The 20,854-nt window shown below is 54.0% G+C and overlaps 5 protein-coding genes across 5 annotated transcripts; 2 read left to right on the top strand and 3 right to left on the bottom strand.

The window, feature by feature from the left end:
- Nucleotides 1–4,693: 4,693 nt before the first annotated feature.
- On the bottom strand, nt 4,694–7,449 carry J4E86_010652 (uncharacterized protein; the record flags this gene model as incomplete). Its single annotated transcript, XM_051451148.1, has 4 exons — nt 4,694–4,717; nt 4,772–6,607; nt 6,658–7,075; nt 7,160–7,449. 4 exons carry the CDS (start codon nt 7,447–7,449, stop codon nt 4,694–4,696), a joined length of 2,568 nt encoding a protein of 855 aa, XP_051297618.1.
- Nucleotides 7,450–12,524: 5,075 nt separating this feature from the next.
- Nucleotides 12,525–12,907, bottom strand: J4E86_010653 (uncharacterized protein; the record flags this gene model as incomplete). The annotated part of the gene is made up of 2 exons (XM_051451149.1): nt 12,525–12,609; nt 12,705–12,907. 2 exons carry the CDS (start codon nt 12,905–12,907, stop codon nt 12,525–12,527), a joined length of 288 nt encoding a protein of 95 aa, XP_051297619.1.
- Nucleotides 12,908–13,212: 305 nt separating this feature from the next.
- Nucleotides 13,213–13,613, top strand: J4E86_010654 (uncharacterized protein; the record flags this gene model as incomplete). Its single annotated transcript, XM_051451150.1, has 2 exons — nt 13,213–13,326; nt 13,455–13,613. 2 exons carry the CDS (start codon nt 13,213–13,215, stop codon nt 13,611–13,613), a joined length of 273 nt encoding a protein of 90 aa, XP_051297620.1.
- Nucleotides 13,614–15,144: 1,531 nt separating this feature from the next.
- Nucleotides 15,145–17,006, bottom strand: J4E86_010655 (uncharacterized protein; the record flags this gene model as incomplete). Its single annotated transcript, XM_051451151.1, has 3 exons — nt 15,145–15,988; nt 16,053–16,589; nt 16,654–17,006. 3 exons carry the CDS (start codon nt 17,004–17,006, stop codon nt 15,145–15,147), a joined length of 1,734 nt encoding a protein of 577 aa, XP_051297621.1.
- Nucleotides 17,007–17,631: 625 nt separating this feature from the next.
- Nucleotides 17,632–18,681, top strand: J4E86_010656 (uncharacterized protein; the record flags this gene model as incomplete). Its single annotated transcript, XM_051451152.1, has 1 exon — nt 17,632–18,681. The coding sequence occupies one exon, from the start codon at nt 17,632–17,634 to the stop codon at nt 18,679–18,681; it is 1,050 nt and encodes a 349-aa protein (XP_051297622.1).
- Between the last annotated feature and the right edge of the window lie 2,173 nt (nt 18,682–20,854).

Genomic DNA, 20,854 nt, shown 5'->3' on the forward strand with positions numbered 1-20,854 from the left:
GCGACGTGGTCGTCCTTCTACATATACCGAGAATGTTTCCCCTGGTCTAGAAAAGCCAGGATCATTGGTGCGCTTCGCTCTATACGGTTGATACGGTGTATACACAGAGCGGATCCTTGGTTCCGGCGGTCGCGCTGTTAGCGATGGAGCCGTCTACTGACCGCTAGGGTCTGACGGGCAAAGCGCTCGACGATCCCCAGGCCAAGCCTGACCGTTTGTGTCTCGGGGTCACGTATTGAGTTCAGCCCTCAGCACTCCCTTTGATTTCGACGTCAGATCACTGGGCCAAGGGAACAAACCGGACATTCTTAGCGAGTGCCTCATATGTTCTTTGTCGAGGTTGCTGAATATACCTCAGCGTCACCAATCTTTATCTTTGACGGTGAGAGACGATCCAATCGACGGCCTTGCAGTACGGGGAGTACGCCCGAAGTGCTTCACCAAGCAGCCTAGACTGACGCGTATGTGCGGCTCGGAAGGATCATTACCCTGCGCGGGCGTTGGTGAGCACGGTCGGTGAGGGGCATCAGCAGAACCCTGGCAACGGACCGCACGCGCCATCCATTCCGACGATTAAAGAGCAATCGTCCTTCGTGTCGGTGCATGCAGTGCACGATGGATATGTTTGTGTAACCAGGTCGTTAAAGAGAGGTAGGTGCAAGAAGGAGCTGCTGGACCCTTGCTGCGGCTGACGCCTCTTCTGTCTTCCGTTCATCTAACCGAGATCTCTACTCTACGCGAGGCTGCTGCACCAGCACGGGAATGTACCCGAATTCGAATCCTTCGCTGGCCATTCTCCATCATTACGATCCTTGCTGATTCATCCAATGTGAAGTCGATGGATACGACATACGACTGCCTGCGCAGCTACCCAACTTTGCGCCAGTCAGAACCTGCAGCAAGGACTCCACAAGCAAGGAGGAATGGCTGCCCACACCGGATCACGATGTTCCGACATGTCGCTGCACCACCTTCCTTTCTCTTGGTCCCTCTTGGTCCTCCAACAAACGCATCGTAAGCACTTTATCATGGAGGACCCATGGACAAACCACATAACCGATGCGAAAGACGCCTCGTCGCTTACCCTAGTACATGGACATGTCCACGCGTCCAACCAGGCAACGAAGAAGTAAGCGCCGTTAAGACAGGCCGATATGTCGCGCAGCAAGCCAAACTCCAAGCACATGGCCAGCCACACTCACTACGTAGTACATACTACAAGGAAATGCCCACTGGCATATCTTCAACAGCACTGTGGCACTTGGCGATTGTAGGACAGTTCTCGTCTCGACAAACTTTAGCCCACCGTATCGCGCGTATTCCGGCGTCCAATCAGAGCGTAGAAGAGCTCTACCACCCTCCCATGCAAAATGTGTATCCAAACTTTCGCTTTCGCGTTCGCCCTCGTTGCTGAGGTTGGCCGTTGCCCTAGGCGGACCGATTTCCCCGCCTCTTCGCCGTCATCAATTCGGCATGTAGATCGCCCGGTGCTAGCACACCGGTGTACTCACGTGATCTTCACATCTGCGCAAAAATAACCTGCTCTTGGTAAGCTGTCTATAGAATTATTAGTACAGCAAGCATTTTCAGAGGCGTACCATCAGGTGCAGTAACGATTAGTGGCGCTCTTGGCATCATCAACAATAGAGTGCGCCTTAACCTCAAACTAGGGCCTGGTCTTGGCTCGGGCTGGTTATTGAGATTGCACTTTGGTATACGGTATGTTTGCGATGGCTTTGATGTTGACTGGGCATTAAGAAAATCACTTGCGCAGCACCAAAGCTAATGTGCCAAGAGTCTCACGGCTTATCACTGCGCCTGATTATAAGACGGCGTATGGAGGTGTGGATTTCCTGCACATTCCGGCTTCAAAATGATCGTAGTATGACAGTGTAGTGGCAGTCCTGATATTCCGTTATACGCGAACAGAAGACGTCCGAGTATTATGACCAAACCATCACAGCGACCTAATGAGACCAAGACGTTGCAAAAGAAGGTTCGTAAGTGAAAAACGATAAGGACAGTAAAGTGCAGAGACAGAGGTAGATTTGTTCACGATGACTATACTCGCATTCACGGACCTCCTCTCCCGAGAACCGAAGTCAGAGAGAAGAGCACCTGGGCATAGAAGAAAGCTTGCGAATAGAGATGGAGATTACGAGAAGAATAGCCGATACGAAAGATATAGGTTAGTGGAGTAGAACGAAACGTGTTAAGCTGCCGCTGATCTAACCTAAACCCTGACATATTCTATTGATCCGAAGAGGGTGGAGATGCAGTTCAGTACGTTGCAAGGTGCGAGGACGAAGCACGAATGATGCCAACGGATAGCACCCCCCATGCGAGATGTGAACTACTAACCTTTTCCAACATATGCGGCGTACAGACTTCTATTATTGAGACAACAGATGATCGGTTGCACAAGCTAACGTATACTCCTGTGCGAAGTAAACTTCTTAGCGTGGCCATGGCTCTCCAACGGGAGATGAAGGATGTCCCCGCTACCAGGCTGAAATTTGACATGATAACCTCTTGATGCCATGCATCAAAATTTCCAAGTCCGCCTCTAGGCTAGACTACTCAATTCACGCCTCGACCTACAGCGTCTCAGCACAAATCATCGGCCCCTCCACCTCGTTCCTCTTCTCCTTCCCACAAAGCTCCTCCACAATCGTAAGCGCAAAGAGCATCGCAGTCCCCGGGCCCCGACTCGTAATAACCTTGCCATCAACTACGACCCTCTGCACAGGTGCACGGATGAAGTCAGCACATACCTCACAGGCATTTCCACTCATGCAATCAGAAACTTACATCCTCACTATACACCCAGCGTGCCTGTACTTCTTCCTTCACACTAGGATGGCTCGTAACTATCTTCTTGCCCTCATCCATAGTCTTTTCTGTAGCAATATCCTCCGCAGCAACGAGCGCCGTCGTCGCTGCACAGATTGCTGCTACCCATTTTCTCTCTCTTCGAAAGCTAGATATCAGTGCGAGGACTTCGGCGCTAGAACAAAACGTCTTCGCGCCAGGTGCGCCGCCAGGGAGGATGAGGACATCGTAGTCCCGATGCGCCGTCTGGTTCGGTAGATCGTCGAGTTTTTGGTAGTCGGGTAGGATTCGGATATTGCGTGACATACTTTACAAAAATGGATAATTTAGTTACTTTGAGTCTTTTGGGGTAGTTGGGTTGGGTCTGGATTTGGATACGAGTGAGGGATGTTCTTACTGTGCATAGCTTTCATTTTTAAGCACTACACCGACGGACTTGACTTCAAAGCCCGCACGGGTTAGGACTGCGATAAGTATGTCATCGTCAGTATATCTCCATCAACAACTTTAGTGGATCTCTTATTCATGGCTGTGAAAGTGGTGTTAAGCCATTGCTTCTACTGAGCCCAGTGCGCAGCCATTGCTTCCACGCCTATGCGATGTCCTCTTTCCAAGCTTCTTTGCGGGATCTCCCGATTGGAAGTGAATTTTCCAGGCTCGCACATGTGTTTCAACAGTTCTTGAGTTTGGAAAGAAAGATCTCGCTGAACATACCGTCATAAGGCGTCACGAATTCGATCTCTTCTGATCCATCGGCGACTAAGATTAGAGCTTTCGGCATCGTGATTCGTGAGGTGGAGTACTTTTTTGTGCTGATCTCCTTGTGGGAGCGTAGGGAGATGGTTGTTGGTAAAGAGACAATGTCGGATATGCTTCGCGCCTTAGCTAAGCGTGACGTATGCGGAGCATCGGGGAGGGGCTCGGAAACACGTTCCGAATGTTTCCTATAATCATGTCTCGCAATGGCATATTAGGCAGACTGCTTTCAGGAGTGATGATGCATATGCGGCGAGTTCATCTCACAAGTTACGACATCACGAACCAACACCCACACACATAAGCAGGTCGTCAAAGGTATAGCATTCGCTGCCTCTCCTCCACGTTACGGTACGCCCAAAGCAATCGGTCGTCAAGGATATCACAAAAAAGCCGCACAGGACATCGTGTAAGGTTCTCCCGTCTCCTATGTACACACCTTTGCTCATAGGATTCCACCTAGATTCTCCATCCCGTGTTTAAGGTGAAAAAGAGAAGGCGCTAAAACAAGATTCGAGTCGAACTCAGCAGCATCGTTCAAAGACACCAAAATGTGTGCAGAAGATGCGTAAATTTCACCACCCTTCTTCTATGCATTCGCGTGGAACCCCCGGGATATCTCTCTCTTCTCTCTCTTTCTCTCATAAGCTCATGCAATGTGACAAGAAACCACCTCGTACCTATAAGACAGGATGTCTTATAAGAGTAAGCAGTCCGAACGTCTTCGTCAAGATATTAGAGCGGTTGTTGCAACTTGATGGAGCGCCTGCCTCCTCCATCTTGCTGGCTAGCCAGTTGGGAAAACAAAAGCAAACAGGGTATGTCACAAAAAACCGGGAAGAAAAGCAGCCAGACCGCGTCTATCGTTGCAAGGGTGTAAATCGCATCGCGGAAAGTTTGGAGGTATCAAAGGCGAGGTAAAGACGTGTGAGTGAACAAGCAAATAGGCCCCTAGCATGACCATGCTCGCGGAACTCCGAAACACCGAGTACATCGTGTGAAAGCAAACGCAGACATAGGTTCGTAATATGCCCCAAAGGGCTCCTCCAGATCGGTGTTTGGAACTGGTAGTGGATAATGTGGAATGCGCGAGAATTTGCTGAGATCACAAGCTCATAGTCAACCATTCCTGTAGTTCGGTCGTTAGTATTTTTCGTTAGATCTTTGAGCAAATGTTACTTACCCATTCAGCAGGACCAGATGATTGCAAGCCTTGGCCCATAGCACCCATCGGAAGTGCGCCCAGACTCTGGCCTGGGAAAGGACTGGGACTAGCGATGGCAGTGTCTTTTCTGCGCAATGGCGCTCTACCACTCGTATCGTCCGCATCGCCCATTTCGAGCTCCTGTGATTCCGCTTTGCTCGAGCCGCGAACACGCTTCGGCGCAGGAGCGACAGTGCGAGTCTGTGCCAAGTTTACGGAGCTGTTGGACTTAGGCGGACCAGGCGCGATTGGAACCACACCGCTCGGTTTTGAGGATGTCGGTGTGGTAGATGAGGACATGGTACCGGAGGCGCCTCCACCCGAGCCAGTAGATTTTGGAGACTCAGACTCGGCCGCCTTGTGGGACGTGGGAGTCGTCACCGGGGTGTGCGCGATTGAGTTCTTTCGCGACGACTTCTTTGACGATCGCGTAGATGTCGTGCCTACAGGTGCGTTGCCGCTCCCGCGGTTGCGCTTCTTGATTACATCGGTCTTGAGCGACAAGGGCCGAACAACTCCGTGCAGCTTTAAGAACAAGCCACATGCATTGCAAAGTGGGTGTCCCTCCGGGTTGCGTCTCCACAAAGGCGTCGTCTGGGTAAAGCAGTTGGTGCAGGTTGTGGGGGCACCGCCGTCACCCTGCTTCGATCCACCAGGACTTTGAGGCCGTGATGGGGCTGCAGAATTAAAGCCAGACTCTGGCGGTGAATTGGGTGACGAGACTAGACCATGCATGCCCTGGTGCAGCATTCCAGCAGCGTTGGGTGTTGAGCTAGTGCGGGGTATTTTCTGGCGTCGTGGATCGCTCCCTCGATTGCGTATGTCGCTTACAGAGGCAGCCGAGCCATGCGTCCGCCCAAGACTGCCCCCAGGACTCCAGTGATCTTGCGGTGAGTGCACCATTTCGGTGCCGCCAATTGTGACCGTCTTGCGTGGGGGTCCTGCCGGGTACCGCGCTTGCATCGGGTTGAATTGATTCGAGAGATTTGTCTCCCACTGGTAGCCAGCATTGAAGTCAAGTGACCCATCCTCCATCTGCGAGTAGTCCTGTGGCATGGTACGGTCAGCGAACGCGCTTCCTTCGTCGTCCTCGGCGTCAGAATCTGCGCCGAAGGTGAACATATTCTCCTGACGTCCCATCTGCATCTCGTGCTGCTGTCGTAGCGGCAGATGGTTGTGGAGTACTTGAGACGGATCTACGTGACTCGACTGGCCAAACGACGACGCTGAGGAGAATGGTAGCGAGCCGCTAGTGCTAGTGACTGGACTGAAGACAGAGTCGGGACCGCCGGCTCCAGGATTAAAGATGAACTGCGGTTGCATGGAGGTCGACAGGTTGGAGGGACGGTGGGGTCCATACGAAGCGCCGCCGTGCGAGTTGCGGATGTCCATGCCACTCCGGTCAAAGTACATCTGGTTGTCCTCGGGTATGGGCTGTGGAGTGGAGACGGTAGAGGGGAAGGCAGAGCTGGGCGGGGAGTAGTAGTCGGTGGAGTTGAGGGAGGAGGCCATGGACTGCTGGTTGAACATGTTGGAGTTGAAGGCGTTGTGGCTCATGAGGGGCGAGCCGACAGGAGAGAAGCCCGAGAAGTTCTGCTGGTAGGGGCCGGCGGAATGTATGACGGGGTCGTCGTGCATGGAGAAGGTGTCTATGCTGAAGGGGGCCTGGGCCTGTGAGGCTGGGAAGGTGGGGGGCTGCATGGAGTGGTCGAGCGAGTACTGGTGCAGGTCGTGCTCGGCCTGGGCGTCGGTGGGTATCATGATACTGTTGACGGGAGGGACCAGAGGAGAGGCTTCAGCGCGCCGCTTGGGAGGCTGATAAGAGGTTAGTGAGGAAATGGCAGGGCGAGAGATAAGGAACTCACTCGTCGCTCGTCGATGCTGGTCTTGCGGACGTGTCGCGGAACGTAGCCAAATTCATCCTCTCTGTGGATAGTAGGAGGCACCGAGGGCGCGGAGGCGCGGGCGAGGGAGAGGTTGTGGTCGTTGGCTAGATGCGGCTTTCTTATCGGTATCGCTGGGGCTGTTGCATTAAATGGAGCCGCATCCTCATTCGACAATTCGGGCGACAGGCCTGCAGGACTGCCGACGGACGACGGAAATATAAAATCGTCCAGGTTCATGGCGTCGTGGGGCGAGTTCTGCTGTACCTGCGCTTGCTGGTCCTGCGACTTGCGCAGCTGCTGGGCGATGCCGCTGGGAGCGGATCTTGGCGGCGGTCTTGCGCCTGCTGTTGAGGGCGGCGGCGGCATCATTTCAGCGTGGTGCGCATCGGGAGCGGGCCTGCGCGCGAGGAATCACAGTTAGCCAGCTGGTATTGGGGAGTCAAGTGGTAGCGACGCAAAAGCAAGTGCGGCATATGCGTACCCTTTATTGCGATCCATCTCGGCGCGGCGCATGTTCATGGCCATCATCCGCCAGGTCAAGTTCTCCATGCGCTCAGCATTGGGGAGCTGCGTCTTTGCCCGCGAGTAGAGCTTCCAGATTTGCGTGCCCAGCGGATCGTTCTTCTGCAGTTGCTCTGGCGATTCCACGCTGGGGGCGCCCGCATCGTTGCCGAAAGCTGGGAAGATGGCATCCTGGAGCATGCCCCTCTTGGAGCTCGTGTCATGGGCCGACTGTACCTCCATTTGGCCCTCTGGTCTGTCAAAGTCCATGGGTTTTCAGACGGGGTGGTGCCCTCTTTGGTGGGCGGCGGATATTGCGAGTGTGCCTCTCACGGGAAAGCGATGATGTAGCTGCGTCGGCGCGTGCTCTGAATCGGATGGGCGCACCCCACGTTAGCTGCGGACCTCAGCTGCAACCAAGCCGAAGTAGGCCCTGCACTGTCTGGAGGCACTGGGCAGACTGCGAGAAATAATACTAGGTTGGAGAGGCCCAGCGTAAAAGAGGGATTGTCTGTTGCTTGATGCGTGCTGAGTGCTGGCCTCGCACAGCGACAACGGCCTGTCACGAGTAGATATTGGACTGTGGCTGCTGTCCTCCACGGGGAACAAGGCTCGAAATGTTCGCGCTCCCGGGACCAGTGAGCGGCGCAATAATTGAATTGCAGCGATGCGGGCTCCAGCGTACGACGGGCAGCCGGTGGCACTGGGTGGGTCGTGAGTCGTGACGCTGGGCCTTGGTGAGCAGAATGAGATGCCTGTGTGGAGCGTTCGGCACCCACGCTCAGACTACGCTGCCCCCACCATTCACTCTCTTCACTCTCGGACGCCAATCACACGTGCAGCCTGCACCCTAGCTGCTAGGGTCCTGTTTGGGGCGTTCCCTACCCTCGCAGCGCGGCACGCCCTCTCCACACTGTCGTCAAGTGCGCGACTCAGAAAAGCAATGCTGCGCGCACACGACACCCAGACCTGACGCGTTTGCGGCGTGAAGCCTCCGGGCCCGCAGCCACTGCAACCTCAGATGTGCGATGACCCACGGCGGTTGAGCTCATGGCCCGCGAGGTGTGTGTGGGCTGAACGGGAGAATGCTTGCCTGCCGCTTAGCATGCACGCCCTTGCTCCTATCGAGACCGCCTGAACCGTGCTGCGAGGATTCTTGGGAACCCCGGACAGAGTCTCGGAGCTCAGGATTACGAGCGGCCAATTTGTCGGCGTCTGCTGCTGTCGTGCAGACCAGCGACGCCAGTCAACACCAGAGCCCTACCAGAAGAACCTTAGGCCCTCGGTGTCTCGTTTCGAGAACAATTAGAGAAAGCACGATTCACGATGCCATCTGCACTGCGCTGATCCCGGGACGTCACTTCCTTCAGACCTCGCCAATGTTCCCTCTTGACATGTTCTACTGCACGACTACGGCCCACCAACACCAGCCGGCAAAAGCTTACGCGAAGAGACATCTGCAGCCCGCCTCGATTGGCTCCTGTGCATTGCCTACCCGCTCCTGTCGACGTCTACGCTGCGCTACGCTGTAGTCTCCATCGAGACTGCACTGCTCGACCCAGGGCAAGTGTGCCTTGCCTCGCCTGCCTCACCGTCACCGCGAGCTTGTCAGCCGACTGCATGCAATAGCAGTATTGTGTCTTGTGACCAGCGCCGAACAAGAGGGCTTTCACCGCGTGTATAGATCCATAGCACTCCCATCGTTTACCCGACGGTGGAGCATGTCATCCGAATGGTGCCGAACGCGACTGCATCTCGGCACTTCCTTTCCTAGATTTCCCGATAGCCTCACAAATCTCAGGGTCTTTGTTTACCAGGCCCACACAACGATCCACCGCACATAGCGCGGAGCACGTGATTGCAAGTGAACTGCGCTTTCAGTCGCTCATCCGACAACGCCTGCCGGTACCAAAACACACACGCCATTGCAAGTTTGTGGCGCACTCAACAACCGTAACACTGCAGCTGACGCCATTGGGCCGCGGCTGCTGCTCCCTCACAGGGCATTGGCACAACCAAACTCTGCTTCTTCACAACTATATACTTTCAATCTCTTGCCTGGGGGGCCTGACTGACCTGCGGTTCCGCAGTCAAGATCCGGACGGGTGGGAGATACATTACCAGGACAATGCGAGATCCAACGGTGACGCGGACGGTGGAGACAACTGAACTGTAAAGTCGAGAACATGCAGCTTGTCCTGTAGTCGCTGTCGCAGTGGCGGACGTACCTCTCCTTCTAGAACTATGCACCTATTGCAATTCAAGATCTCGAATTCATGTTAAGGCCGCATCGGGCAGGGAAGACTCGACGGCTCCTTCAATACACTATGACTGACAACGGACCACGTTACATTCCCAACGATCTCGAGACACGCTGAGCGGTACCTGTGGATCGGACGCCGTTGCTGTCGCTCTCTCGCACTCGGTCCCCTCCTTTCCCAACCGGATGACAATTTTAGCCGCGAGCTGTCCCTAATATCAGCTTACAGGGAGCTGGCTATTGGTGGACTCGTTTCATGCAGCATATTGCTTTTCCAGGTCGAACTGCGTACCCACCGGGTTACCCACCAAAGTAAAGGGTCCAGGGCGATGTTGATCTTTCCACTCGACTCCCTCCGACATCTGCAATGGCATTACTTCGGCCGTCGATTTCATCTAGCACCAGCCGCGAACACCCAATGTTTGATGTTGCGCGTCCGCTAACCTGGATACAATCGCCGGACCCCTGTTGTCCGACCGCCGTGGTGGAGTTTCACATGTCAAAGGGTCGGAAACCAGAAAAAGGTACGAATACACATAGGACGCGCAACAGCGTAAACAACTAATCCTGCATCTCACTCCTACGTGAATCCTACAGGAACAACCCGCCCGCTAGCAGTTACTCATCAATGACAAAACCATGCATAGGCAGGGTATGCCAGATATTGATCGCACGCAGCGACCCCACGCTCATTGCCCCAGAGAGTAAGCGGCCTCGCTGCTGTATCCCCTGTCTCATGCAAGCCTCCCAATCCACTTGCATCTGACTTGCATGCATGCAATCAGCCAGGATGTGGAGCCTAGACGCTTTGCTAAACCCGACAGAATCCGCTCTAACCTCGCTTGTCGCCGCATTGCCGACTTGGGCACGCTACAGACGCAGATGTCGTTCAACACACTTGCAATTTTACCATGCTATTCTGCTTTCTGCGGTCTTGCACTGGCTGTAATCCTGATTTTTCTTCTGGCCCGACCAAGCGAAGCGACCATCCGATCCCGCTCTATTTCATTTCCTTTGTGCTTCTCCAGGACTACCGCGGAAATATCCGTTGCGAGCACGCAATGTCCGGACGGCTGTATGGCGTGCTGGCAAGTTGTATACCAAAATCCACAACTGACGCGGAACTACCCAACCGCCCGACCCGATGAAGAAATGGTATTACACAGCCCCCCCTCGTCTTAACAAGACGGATGCACGTCTTTGTTGGTCGAGTTGAAACATTGGCTGTCTGCTGAGTGGGCAAGGTCGCATGCGCTCCTGATACGAAAACGCGGGATGCCCGTGGGGGTCCGTGTACGTGATTCATTTAGACGTTGTATATTGGCAAAATGATTCGGGGGAAATTTCCCTTTGGACGATGACGATGGGCCCCCTCGCCTGTCCGTCTTCTCCTCATCGACCACACGTCGGTCGGTCGTTTGGACGGACGGGCGATCTCCACAGTTGGGCTTGCAACGGTTGGCCATCGTACTGGGGGCCGATCGTGGGTTAAGACGAGGGCGGACGGGAAAGGGTCCTGCTCGTGTGCTTGCTGCTGGGGCGCTGACGTGGAGGCTCGCGTGCTCTTGTTCCGTTTCTAGTGCTTGTTCCGGTTGATCAGGCCAGGCCAGCCTTGGTCGGGCGCTGCGATGTCACTCGAGCGTATTGTAGCGATCAACGCTTTGCCGATGTTGCGAAAATACAATGACGTCTGACGGCGCTACTCGCCGTCTTGGGCGCTGCTCGGCGGGCATGGGTAGCGGGGGTATTGCGTTGCGTGGCTCGGCGGGCGGCGTGAAATGTGCGAATAGCTTCATGCTGTGGTGAAATCGTGAGGCTGTCTCGCAACGAGGTCGAACCGATCGTGATACCCCGGGGACTACCATGGACCTCCTCACCGTCTTTCCATCTCCATCGTCATCCACTGTCGTCCATCATCTATCCATCCCAGGTAGGTAAAGTCGCATCAATCCAAAGTATCTTGTCTTGGCATTCCGGAAGAGGCAGTCGAACGGCGGAGCGGAATCGAGTCCAGCAGCAAGAGTAAGCACCATCGAATCCAACACACAAAGACGACACCCGTGTGCTTATAACCCAAGCACACGCACGCTCAGACCCAGCGAAAAACCTTACGCACGCATAGATAGGCCGGTGAGACCATCGCTCGTTATCATTGCGCGATTGATAACGCCACGCTTAGTGGTCCATGATTGACCTGCCAACCCCCCCTCCGAGGCTCACAGGGGCCATTGAGCCTCACAAAGTCTGAAACCATGTCCACGATAGGAAGGCCAGCCACAGTTCCCCGGACTTCATTGGCTTGTGGGTTGCCGTTTGAGGGCGCAGCGAGGAGATAGTAGAGATAGTGATAGTACTATCTCCCGGTAAGGACCCTTATCTGATGCAAGGTACGCGGACGTGCATGTATGTCTGTTGCGGGTATGCGGTCGAGCGTTGGTATCATTGGATGACTGGGAACGGAACGCGGCGAACGGGAGATGTGGTGCTGCGTGGCTGGAAGTTCGGTAGCTTGGAGGTTATCGTCTGGAGATGTTGGGGAACTGGGGGAGGGAGAACATCTGTGCGCGGTTTTGATAGTAGGACAATGACTAGGGGGTTGGCTCGCCGTCGGCGAATGTCTTGTTCCATTCTGCGAAGTGATTGGAACGACGGATGGGCATAACATGTTGGAATGACGAATGTAGAGGGTAGGGTGAGATGGGTGTGGGTATGGATATCGACAGAGCGCGTAACTGAGTACATTGCTGGATATCTACAACGGGTGCACAACCGTGCATCATGACACGACGAGTCGCGTGGACATGAGCAACATTTGTTTCTCTTGCAGTGAACCCTATCTTCCAGCGAGTATAGGTACTTCAGCTGTGATACGCTCCCGAGATCTGACCCAGTCCATCTCTTGTTGGCTGGCAAGAATGCCGCGTGTCTCCAAAGGAGAGATGGGGGTACCTGTCCTCCCTATCTCCTGCACAATATCCGTCTCGTCTATCGTCGTAGATACAACTCCGCGGCGCGTTATCGTCGATGCGTATCGTGGTACTTCTGGTGGGATGTTGCATAATCTCTCTCCTCTCAGCCCGCAGCCTCACTTATCGCCCTCCTTGCCTTCCTTATCACCCCCTCCCCCCTTGACCGTCTCTTCACCCAGAACTTTACTCGCTGCCATAAACCTACAACATATCTCATTAGTACGCCGTCCTGTTACAGAATCCCAGGCCCGACCCAACACCTTCCAGCCACCCTGCTGTTCCGCGGGATAACTCACATAGCACCAGCGTACCCACCCAGACCACGCATGTCCTGCGCCTGGCCGGCTGTCATACGCATCAAGCTTTCCAGATCCGACATATTCGCCGTCAACTGCGCGAGTTGCGCTTGTAGGTGCGAGAGTTGGCGCGGCTTCTGCGAGGGGACGGTGCTGAGGCGTGAACCGCCGGCGGGAGTGTGGGAGCGGGGAGCGTTTGACATTGCGATTGTCTGATCGTGTTCTTTTGCGAGAGCGGCGGCTCGACGTCAGGTAGGGTCGAGAGGTTTAGAAGGAGTGTGTTTGTTTGTGTTGTGTTGGAATGCGTGTGGGGGAGGGCGTGTCGCACGGCATCGGCTTTGTTGGTGGGACTCCCGCGGCGAAAAGGCCTTGGCGGTTGATTGAATATCCACCGAGGGTCGTCGCACTTTTGCTCCAGAGCAACCTTTTTGTTCATCGCAACATGACTGTGTACCGCCATTGACACGTCATCGTTACCAAGTCACTATTTCTCTGGGTCTATAGAAACATGGCGACCCTTCAGACGGTTCGTCGGTGGATTATGACAGCTGCCGTCGCTTCGATTACGATTACGGGTACTATCTACGGTGCGGGATTGAAGGGGCAGCAGGAAGTTAAACAGGTACGTTCCGTCATCCTTCATACATTGCAGCCCTCCTCCCGACAGCTCTTTCTCTCAATGCGCACACTGAGCATTCTTTCGCTTCAATCATTTCATCCATCATCACCCACTAACCCCACTCCTCATAGAAAACACGATACATGATCGAAGCCACGCCCGAAGAACGCATTGCACAGCTCGAGACTACGCGCGCCGAGTTAATGCTCAAGAAGAACGAGATGGAGAGGAAGATGGCTATCTTTGCTGAGCGCAGGAAGGAGAAAGAGGCGCGCGAGAATGGGAAATGAGAGGTTGGAAAAGATGGCGCCGGACAACTATGATGAGGGGATGGGATACTTGAATATGGGAGAAAGAGTGGGTAGGCTGGCATACGCGAGAGGCGAGCGTTGGGAAATAAGAGACGGGAGTACGAAGGCGCGCTGATGAGGGTATCGGCTCTTTTGGCACGCACGAACTACTCGCGACGAAGGAGGTCTGTGGGCGACAAACTCTGCCCACTGCCGGCATACATCCTTCGAAAAACGTACCACTATTCCTTCCACCTTCTCACGCACCGCCGATCCAAACGTTCACACATCCTCGAAACGAAGAGCCGACACCCTCGACACCCATCTCGATCACCACGCCCACCCCACATACAAGCACCAGCAATTTGAAAATCCACCAAGCAGCGAGCATCGACTACAACCCATGTTCGCTATTACCCACACGCTTTGTCATCCCCTCCGCGGAACACATCGCCACGTCGATCTCTGTCGATCCTGCCACACCCTCTGCCGTCGCTTTCGGGGTTCCCACCTCGCCTCGCCTCGGTTCGCCCTGCCCGCCGCTCTCGATTCGAATGGCCCTGCAGATTTTGTATCCGCTAGAGTATATTGCTGAGGGTCCAGTGGGTGGTCGCATGAGGCTGCCTTGATGGTCCGCTGTCATGGAGGTGGTGTGCGACATCACTGGCGCAGGGACGATCTTTACGCGGCCTTGCAGACGAGCTGTGTGGTGACGGCATGGGTTATGTTGTGCGGAGATGGGCTGCTACGGGCGGAGGTGGCAGTTATTCAGAACAACAACCCTGCGGACAGATGAACATAGAAACAGCGTCCACCTCCGCCTGTAGTAACCCATGACTCGTTGTCTCCAGTGTGTCGCGCTCCTCCCCAAGCAATCACGTCGATGTACCGAAGGATATAATACTCGGAGTCAGCTTTCTACTAGCAGGTTTTAGTTTTGGAGATGGCTTGAGTTGATTCGAAGGTTCAGTATCTCAAGGAGCTGTAAGATGGAATTTCAGTACTTGGTCTTGTGAAGGATGGGGTAGAAATGGCTGTTCCGAGCAGATCTTGAGATGATGGGAAAGGCACACTTCCCTTTTACAGGCGGACTACAAGGGATCTTTTGGGATCCAGCAGATCCCTTGTAGTCCACCTGTAAAAGAAAGGTACTGATGCCTGCGTACGTTACTGTTGTTTCTGTACTTCTTACATGCCACTCCTGCTGTTCAAGATCATTGCTTCTCTATTCCCTCTATGCGCAATCATGCCTCCTCAATTGTCTGCGGCAGCAACTTCCTTCCAAAGACACAAAGTGTCATAATTCGGCGCTCGAGCATACGCAGTTTCTTACCACAAGAATCTGCCATCCGCTCGACCACGTTGATTCTTTCTTTCATCAGCCACTCACACATGCCAATTCGTTCAACAACAATCAACAACGCTTCTTCGATTTCAATTTCTGTCAACTGTATGTACTCTTCTGGTGCCTGTCACCCTTATGTACGACCCTCTTCATGGCCTCCATTCCGTATTCAACAGCATCCTCCCATCAAAGCGTGAAGAACTCAAGATACCCCTCCATCTCTCCACCAATATGTATCACATGCTTCCCTACATTCTCATTCGCCATCTCCGCCGCCCCAGGAAGATCCCTCAACCCCATTTCCCGCCCGCTAATCTTCAGCACCATCATCTCCCCAGCCTCAAACACCATACCCGTCGGCCAAAGCTGGACACGCAACCTAACCACCTCCCCCGGCGCAACTTTGTCCTTGCGCTCCATCGACAGCGTTTCCCACGTCTTGCTCCGCAGCGCGTCTGCGACATGGCGTTTAGACGCGCGCAACATGCCGCTGGGACCGAGGTACCGCCAGACCCTATTTTGCGTCATTTTTTCTGCGACTTCAGAGGGTGTGTTGGCCGGAATGGGAATGTTCAGGTGAGAAAGCATGGTGCCCGATGCAGAGGCTTTGAAGATGTGGGCGCGGATGTCTAGGTCGTTGTGATCCTGTGCTGCGATGGAGAGGACGACGGTGGAAGGGCCGGTGAGGATGGTTTTGCTCGGGAAGGTGTATGTGAAAGTTAGTTCGGAGGGGGAGTCGGCTTGGTACTCGATTGTGGTTGTTGAGAGGGGCGCGGTTGGGGTGAGGGTGCCGGTGGGATGGAGATGCAGTTTCTGGACTGTGGCTGTGGGGAGGTGCCATGGTAGGTCTGGGTATTCTTGGTCCAACAAAGCTGGTTTGGTGAAGTTCAAAAAGGCCATGCGAACGGGTGCGGTCTGTGGCCAATCGTTGCGGAGGTCTTTGAGGTGAAAGTCGAAGAATCGGGCGAGGTCTGCGGTGCGGCTTGGACTGTAGAGGTCGTACCATTCTTGAGTTGCGTGGAGGACGAGCCTGAATGCGGAGTTGTCAATAACTGCAAAACGTGTGGACGAGAGCAAGATGGGGGTATACGCACCATTTATCTGGATGCTGCATCTCCTCGAAAGCTCGTAGGGCGCCGATGGTATGGAGCGTCGATGAATAGCTGGCTCCGATATAAGCAGGCACCTTGATCCTTGCCATATCCACACGCTTATCGTCAAGATATCCCTTGGGCACAGGATTCATATGGGCCATTGCAGCGTAATCCTCCACCATGTTCTTCCCCGCCAACATAGTAGCAACCCATTCGTTGAACCCCGTGTTCGGAATACCTCCACGTAGCGACTGCTCGCGCAGAGGATCCGATAAGCCCTCCAGAGGCGCAATACATACCAAATGCGGTGGCTGCTCAGCCGCGATAAACCACTGGGATATTGCGAGCCAGGAGTTGCCTGATAGGGCTAGTTTGCCAGAGCACCAGGGGAGCTTCGCGAGCTCTTCGATGGCGTCGTGGCCATCGCGGCCTTCGGTGCTGCCCCAGAAGTGGATGTTGCCAGAGGAGTTGTTCACGCCTCTTGGGTCTACCATGACGATGGCGTAGCCACGGGGTACCCATTCTGCAGGGTCGAGACTGGAGTTGTGGTTAGTGAGGGATTTCGCCTTCTGCTTTCATGCTATCTTGGTTCTAGGCTTACCCTTCGAAGCCTTCGTAGCCTGATAGTTGAGTCTCTGGTATACCAGCTCGAAGTGGCATGCCATGAATGTTTAGCATTCCCGTTCCAGTCTTGCCATATGGGCCCCACATGACGATTGCAGGAACCTTCTCGTCGGTCTTGGGACGGAATACGTCGGCATAGATCACCGTTCCATCTCTAAGCGTAACGGCTTGGTCTTGGTCGAAGATAGTTGTTGTTGCAAACGGGCGGAATGTTGGTTGCTTTCTGTGACCCGGTGGAAGTTCGGTCGTCCTTTGGTTCAGCGGAGGGATGTTTTGCTTGACAGCGTCGAGAAATTTGACGTCGACTGAGCCGATTTTGATTGAAGTCATAGTAACGAAGAGACGAAGTCAAGAGATTAAGAGGCGATAGAAGTTTTTGAGAAGGAATTGATTCGATCGTATACCAACAGTGGAACATCCTGCGCAATGGCACTATTTATGCCCGCTTTTCGAAGCATACTTATCAACTCCACATTCCGGTTTGCATTACCGCATCTACCGTTGCGAGCACCCGACTTTAAGGTGTGGTAGGCTTGTGGTCAGGAACATAGATGGTGGAGAGCTAAGAGGAGGATGATGTACTTTCGGGATGTATGTTTGTCCGGGTCCGTTGTTCGATCATCGTACAACAACACTGGGCATGCTCGGCCGAAAGACTTGGCACATACTCCCCAACCATGTTTGATGTTCAACGCGTCGACACTAACAGGGTCGGAAAGATACAATTGCTAGCTCCCGGCAACCTCCTGGGTCAATACCTGCATTGCCTACGTACGTGCCGTGGCGCGCGGTAATGCGCGGCATGCGCGGGTACCGACCGCGGTGACTAGAACCGTGAGTACAAGACGAGATATTTCCATGTTTATTTCACTGTATTAGTCCGTCCATCTCAATTCCAACCTTGCCCTCGCTGCTCGAACCCGCGAAATAGAAGTCACCAACCCACCAACAAACCATGACTACAACATCCAGCAAGGCGCTGTACGTCGACGAAGACGGACAAATCCAGATTCGAAACAATATCAAACACGAAGAAACTGCGGCCAACGAGATAGTGGTAGAAGTGAGATACTCAGGTGTCAACCCGGCAGACGCCAAACACTCACAGCTTGGCATCCGTTCGACAGTCAGTGGTTACGACTTCTGCGGCACTGTTGTATCAACACCTACCGGATCGCGCTTCAAGAAGGGAACCACCGTGGCTGGCTATACACCCTCGGGCATTGGCCGACCCCTGAAGTACGGCGTACACCAACGCCGTGTTGCGTGCCCAGAAGACATGGTATTCGAAGTGCCGTCCAATCTCCCGGAGAGCCACGCCGCAGCGCTGACAGTAGTGGCAATGACGGCTGCAGACGCGGTATTCAATCTGTTCCAGTTCCCTTTGCCTACCGCTCCAGTGGTCTGCACACAACCAGTCCTGGTTTGGGGTGCTTCTTCTAGCGTCGGCTTCAGCGCCGTCCAGTTCCTGCGTGCCAGTGGGTGCAAGAACATATTGGTGACTGCTTCGCCGGCCCGGCATGAGCTACTGAAGAAGATCGGGGCAACGCTTGTTTTCGATTACGCTTCGCCGACGGTTGTGTTTGATATTGCCGCTGCGGTGGAGGCTCTTGGTGAGGGCCCGATCGCTCATGCCCTGGACGCGGTCGGTGCTTCGTCTTCAGCGGACCTGGTCGTACGAAGTGTGAATAATCCTTCCGCGACTTTGGTTTCTGTGACCAAATTCGATGGGGGGTTCCGCATGCCCGTTGCGTACACGAAAGACAGCTGGCGCATCCAGCCACCTGGTGTTCCGCATATAATCGAGACTCCTGCCAGACCGGAAGACCATTGGCATGCCTGGAAAGCATTGCAATGGGCCGTGGAGAACTACGGCGACCGCTTCGAGCTCCCAAATGTAGAAGTTTTTCAAGGCACTGCTGAAGACGCGTTGCAGCAGGTTGTCAAAGTTGGTGGATTTGGAAGAGGGTTTGGAAAACTAGTCATCCAACAGCCCCTGCTGTGAGTCGAGTTGTTGGTTTTGTGGAGGTGGTAATGAACTTAACAAGATACTGCTGGCGATAGTATGAGAAAAGAACATGGGTAATCGTGTTGATACCATACTTGTTAGCAGTACGTAGAGAAGCAGAGTCAAGTAGCACTCGCGTCTACTCCTCTACTACTTACGGTTTCTCGAACTAACTGCATTCTGCTCTATCTGGGACCGATGCAGTTGAAGTCTCTCCTGAAGCAAACATGGATGCTGTGCGAGGGAGCCTTCAGCAGACAACGGATCAATTAGCAGCATCGCATGATCATCGCGTTACATATAGACCTCCATTATCCTCTCCTCGGATGACCGGAGCTATGCGTCTATCGCAGGAAGCATTGCCCTTTTCGAGAAGCCCTTGCTTGCAACGCACCCAGAATGTCGGGTCCACCTTCTCAAGGACAACCCCACCATATGCACGATCATGCGTACAGTATCGGGCGCGTCACCTCGATTGGCGACGTGCTTTCGTCCCCTTACCGATGAGAAACGTGTGATGATGCGTTTGGGCGTCTCATGCACTACCAGTCGGCTTTGAGCGAGCCAATGGAGGGCTATGGGTTTTGTGGGAGATGCCGTTGAGGGAGGGCAATTCCCGGTGCAGACATCGCTTTTTTCTTGGGAAACGAATTGGTCGCCTTAGCCATTTGAACGTGTGTTCTGGTATCGCTGATAGAGTTTAGGGTGGATCATATTTGCTAACCAGCGACGTGGTAGCACATAACGGTGTGATAGACGTACAAGAGAGCGAAAGAGGAAGGCATGCATTGGGTGTGAGCATGTAAGTCCTTCGCGCCCGAAGTTTAGGTCCAACGTCGGTGTATTCGCTGACTCGTCACTGATTAGGATCGTTCGATGCAGTCAATTTCAGACACCGGCATTCAGGCGCGAGCCAGTCTTGTGTAAGTAACTGTCAACAAGTATTTTCCTCACACGTGGACAGAGTGACCTTGGTTACGCCGCACTGCTATCGCGGTAATCGCAGAGGGCGGTCGCCGAGGAAGTTTGAGTACCGGTAAGGATGCGCATTGTTCAAGGGATGTGAGCGTGGTTAGGTCTGACACCTCACCTCAAGCCACATTGTGCACGACAGCTATAACGTAGCATCAGTATAGCTCTACAACGAATTTGTAAAGGTTGAGGCGTCCAGGTGGAGTAATACAATCTACTCAATCATACATTCAACCATCCTTCTCCGTGCCGCACCTTCTCGAAGGCGCATCTGCGACCCGCCATCTAGGTTCAGCCGTGTGATGGGGCGCTCCTTGAATCCGCAACACGGTTTGGACATTGGATCATCACAACAAGCGCCAAACTGTAGTGCGTTACGGGCCGCAATCCAGCGGTGTGGGCGTTCAGAGAGCAGCATCGACTCGTGGGGACGGCAAAAGAGAGGAAGGAAGGTAGTACCAACAGCTATGTTGATTTGCCGTCTTCGCTTCAAGCGGCTAGCGCGAACCACATCGTGACAGCCCGTCGGTCGCCTCGTTATCTCCCACGCACCATCCCACTCGCAATTACCCATCGCACACCAGTCCAGCAAGCAACAAAGCATTCAGAAGATGGCATATCGGTAATGGTGAACAGGAAAAAGCAACAGTGAACCGCATAGTTGGTGTAGTTTTAGGCATCCACAAACACGCGCGAACCAATGCACCGGGACATCGGTCACGCCCGCGTCCTTCAGCCGCACGGACATGCACTGTGGCCCTCCCTTCTTCGACGTATGCCGTCATCGAAGCAAAGCCTTTCTCGTAAAACCGCTGTGTAAGAGAAGGGATATGTAACGCCGCGCGGTAAGGGTGGGAAATGCGAGATGGGGGTTAGAGAGCGGCCTGTGCAACGTCGAGCTGCGTTCCAGTGCCTTTGCTTTTTTCCTCGTCTCGATTCAAACGGCATGTCAAAATGATGGTGTCCACGTCGGATTCATGTCAAGGGGTGGCTTTAGCCACTTGTTCCTGCTCTTCTTTTTCTTCTCTTCTCTCCTCCCTTCTCGTCGCCGCACCTGTCCCTAAGTGCGTCTCTCCTACCACCCACACATTTTCTTCTTCTCCCTCTTCTTTGCCAAGTGCCCTCATCGAAGCCGTTACGCTAGCTCAGCCTTGAGGATTGCATCATCGAAATCGAGTAGCATTATCCAGGCTCAGGG

The sequence above is a fragment of the Alternaria arbusti genome (assembly GCF_024043155.1).
Source record: "Alternaria arbusti strain BMP 1465 chromosome Unknown scaffold_24, whole genome shotgun sequence".
NCBI lineage: Eukaryota > Fungi > Ascomycota > Dothideomycetes > Pleosporales > Pleosporaceae > Alternaria > Alternaria arbusti.